The sequence below is a fragment of the Galeopterus variegatus genome, unplaced genomic scaffold, assembly GCF_000696425.1.
Source record: "Galeopterus variegatus unplaced genomic scaffold, G_variegatus-3.0.2 Scaffold9941, whole genome shotgun sequence".
In the NCBI taxonomy this organism is placed as follows: Eukaryota; Metazoa; Chordata; class Mammalia; order Dermoptera; family Cynocephalidae; genus Galeopterus; species Galeopterus variegatus.
The window spans coordinates 45,349-47,929 of record NW_007736052.1 but is presented as its reverse complement, the minus strand read 5'-3'; the positions used below and the strand labels follow the sequence as shown (position 1 = coordinate 47,929).

Here is a 2,581-nt window from a genome sequence, read left to right as displayed (position 1 = left end):
CCCCGCCTCGCCGAGGACACGTCTCTCCCCCCACTCCTGCGCAGACCCGCTCCCGAGCCGGACCAGCCATGGTGACCCTGGGCCTGTCGCGGGTGGACGACGCCGTGGCCGCCAAGCACCCGGTGAGAAGGCCGGCCTGGGACGCGGTCCCCAGACCTCGGAAGCTGACCTGAGCGGGGGCTGGGTAGGGGTACCTTCGTCAGGGAAGAGGGGCGGAGGGGAGGGGACCCTCTTGCTATGGGAATCAGGGAATCCTGGCCGGGCATAGGGGGAGGTGGGATGTGTCCACGCCCCCGGAGTCTCACTCCGCCACGGCCAGGGTGTGCGCGGGGGAGGGGCAGGAGGAGCGGCGAAAGGAAGAGGGAGGGGGAACTGAGCCTTCAACCTTCTCCCCAGGGACTCAGGGAGTATGCCGCGTGCCAGTCGAACGCCTTCATGAAGGGCGTTTTCACCTTTGTCACAGGTAGGCCAGGTGCCCTGGGCGTGAAGAGAACTCGCCCTCCTGTCTCACCCCGACTCCCCAGCAGGTGGCGCCGCAGATGCTGGGGGCCTGGCGGTGCCACGAGCATGCAGGCCGCTCCCGGGTGGTCCCCTGGCCAGTACGGCGCACAGGCCGACTGATCGGGACCTCGGCTCTTGGCAGGCACCGGTGCGACCTTCGGTCTGCAGATGTTCATTCAGAGGAAGTTTCGATACCCTTTGCAGTGGAGCCTGCTGGTAGCGGTGGGTGGGTACTCCAGTGTCTGTACCTGGGCCCCTGAAATGCACCCAAATTGCCAGAGATGACTCTGGCTCCTCAGCGGGGTTTCCAATAGGGAGGTGGGGGCTGTGGTTTTAGCATCGCTGCTTCTGGAATGGAGCACCAGTTCTCAGTGGGAGCCCTGCCCAAGCTCACCCACGACATCTGCCAGGAAGGAGCCTGTGCCCAGGTTCCCTTTCCCTGAGAAGTGCAGAAGCTGCGGCCCCCAGCCCACTGCCTTCCTGCTCCTCAGTCGTAGGCTCCGTGGCAAGCTACGGAGTGACAAGAGTGGAGTCGCAGAAATGCAGCAACCTCTGGCTCTTCCTGGAGACGGGACGGCTCCCCAAAGACACAGGCACAGGTGAGAGGGCCCTGGGACAGCGAGGATTGGAAGCCACGGCTCCAGTGCCCAGAGTTTTTAGGCAGGCAAGCCCGGAGGCCCCAAGTGATAGGCTAGACAGGGTCTCCTCCTCTGGTCCCTGCTTCTTCAGCATGTGAGTCCTGGAGGGGCTGGGGCTGGGAGTGGATGCAGCAGACAGACCTCAGAGAGCTTCATGCACAGGAGGAAGACCCAGGAGGGGTTGGAGTGCCCCTGAGACAGCAGGGAAGAGTGCAGAGTGAGGAAAGTGGGCAGGGCCCTTGCAGCCGCATGGGCATCCCCAGAAGGTGGCCGGATTGAGAGACCCTGCATCCGACACCAAGATCATTGATCCTCCCTGGCCTCCACTGCCTGTGGTCCTTGTTATGGGACTCAGTGTTTACTACAATAAAATGGGTGCAGGGACCCTGAGCAATGACGGATGTGGTTCTAGGTGCTTCCTTTTGCCTCATGCAGATCCACACAGCTAGGAGAGCTCCACTGAGATGCAGAGGACCTGGGGCATGGGAGTCCTGGAACACAGCCTGCAGTGCCCCCAACCCTAGGCTGGCCCTCCCTACCACACACAGTACCTCCCCGCACCCTAGGGTGCCCCAACCCTGTCCCCTGCACGCATCCATGGCCAGGCCCGACAAACCTGTGCAGACTGCTGCTGCCCAAACCTGGGACCTACCTGGGACCTGCTTGGCAGGTCAGATCAGAAAGGGCTCTCCCTGGGGTGGTGGCTCTCCCCCGGGCAGCAAGAAACATGGTCGGCACTGTGAACCAGAGAGGGATGTGTCCCGTTGCACACACATGTTCTGGGGCCAGCTTGGTGGGTGGTGGAAGGGATTTGTGCATTCTTTCTGGTCCTCTGGTGTCCCTTTCTGGCCCCTCCCTCTCCACAAGAAGTCCAAGGTGATGGCTGGTACTGGGGGTGTGGGGCTAATAAACAGCTCATCCTCTTACCCACCTGAGTTCTAAGGGAATTGGGAAGCAAGTCAAAGGGATAAGACGAGAGATCAAATGCCACTTTTATGCCCGTACACCTGATATTGGGGGATGTATAAGGGTAGTTCCTAACGCTGAACCCCAGAACTAGACATCCCCGCTGGCCCTGTAGGCCATGTTAGATTTCCAAGGCCTCTCATATGAGGGTTTGCATCTGTACAACGCAGCATGGAGGGGCCCAGCAAAAGGTGCACGGGTGGTTAGAGCTGGCTCCCGCAGACACGGGAGAGGCGCGTGGGCCACACGCACCTGCCTATCATTCCAAAGCCACCAATCAGATGGAGTCACTCCTGGGACGTGTGAGCTGGCAGAGCTAGCCCGCTGGAGCTCTGTCCACGTGGAAGGAAAGCTCCCGAGTGGGCAAGAGTGCCCACATCACCCAGCCCCAACCAGAGGAAGAGGCGGAGACTGTACAAAACCATGGCAGGGCCGGCCCGGTGGCGCACTGCTACAGTGCGCCGCTTGGGAAGCGC

At 61.5% G+C, this 2,581-nt stretch overlaps 2 protein-coding genes across 4 annotated transcripts in view; both read left to right on the top strand.

The window, feature by feature from the left end:
* Positions 1-7: 7 nt before the first annotated feature.
* Positions 8-2,065, top strand: TMEM141 (transmembrane protein 141). Of its 3 annotated transcripts, none has more exons than XM_008593985.1 (5): positions 8-122; positions 397-463; positions 644-727; positions 993-1,100; positions 1,575-2,065. In XM_008593985.1, the coding sequence occupies exons 1-5, from the start codon at positions 69-71 to the stop codon at positions 1,586-1,588; spliced, it is 327 nt and encodes a 108-aa protein (XP_008592207.1). In that variant the 5' UTR covers positions 8-68; the 3' UTR covers positions 1,589-2,065. The 3 variants fall into 3 exon arrangements, with proteins under 3 accessions (XP_008592207.1, XP_008592206.1, XP_008592208.1); XM_008593984.1 differs by lacking the exon at positions 1,575-2,065 and adding an exon at positions 1,302-1,537; XM_008593986.1 differs by lacking the exons at positions 644-727; positions 1,575-2,065 and adding an exon at positions 1,302-1,537.
* The window catches only part of CCDC183 (coiled-coil domain containing 183), a 10,061-nt gene continuing 9,216 nt past the window's right edge, over positions 1,737-2,581 (top strand). The window contains 1 exon segment of the mRNA XM_008593988.1: positions 1,737-1,805. Coding sequence (XP_008592210.1) covers positions 1,737-1,805 — 69 coding nt within the window.

Excerpts from the sequence above, each read along its gene's own strand:
- TMEM141 (XM_008593984.1), top strand. The coding sequence starts at position 69 with ATGGTGACCCTGGGCCTGTCGCGGGTGGACGACGCCGTGGCCGCCAAG. Across the intron at positions 464-643 it reads CGTTTTCACCTTTGTCACAG|GCACCGGTGCGACCTTCGGT; the intron begins GTAGGCCAGGTG and ends GGCTCTTGGCAG. Across the intron at positions 728-992 it reads GAGCCTGCTGGTAGCGGTGG|TCGTAGGCTCCGTGGCAAGC; the intron begins GTGGGTACTCCA and ends CCTGCTCCTCAG.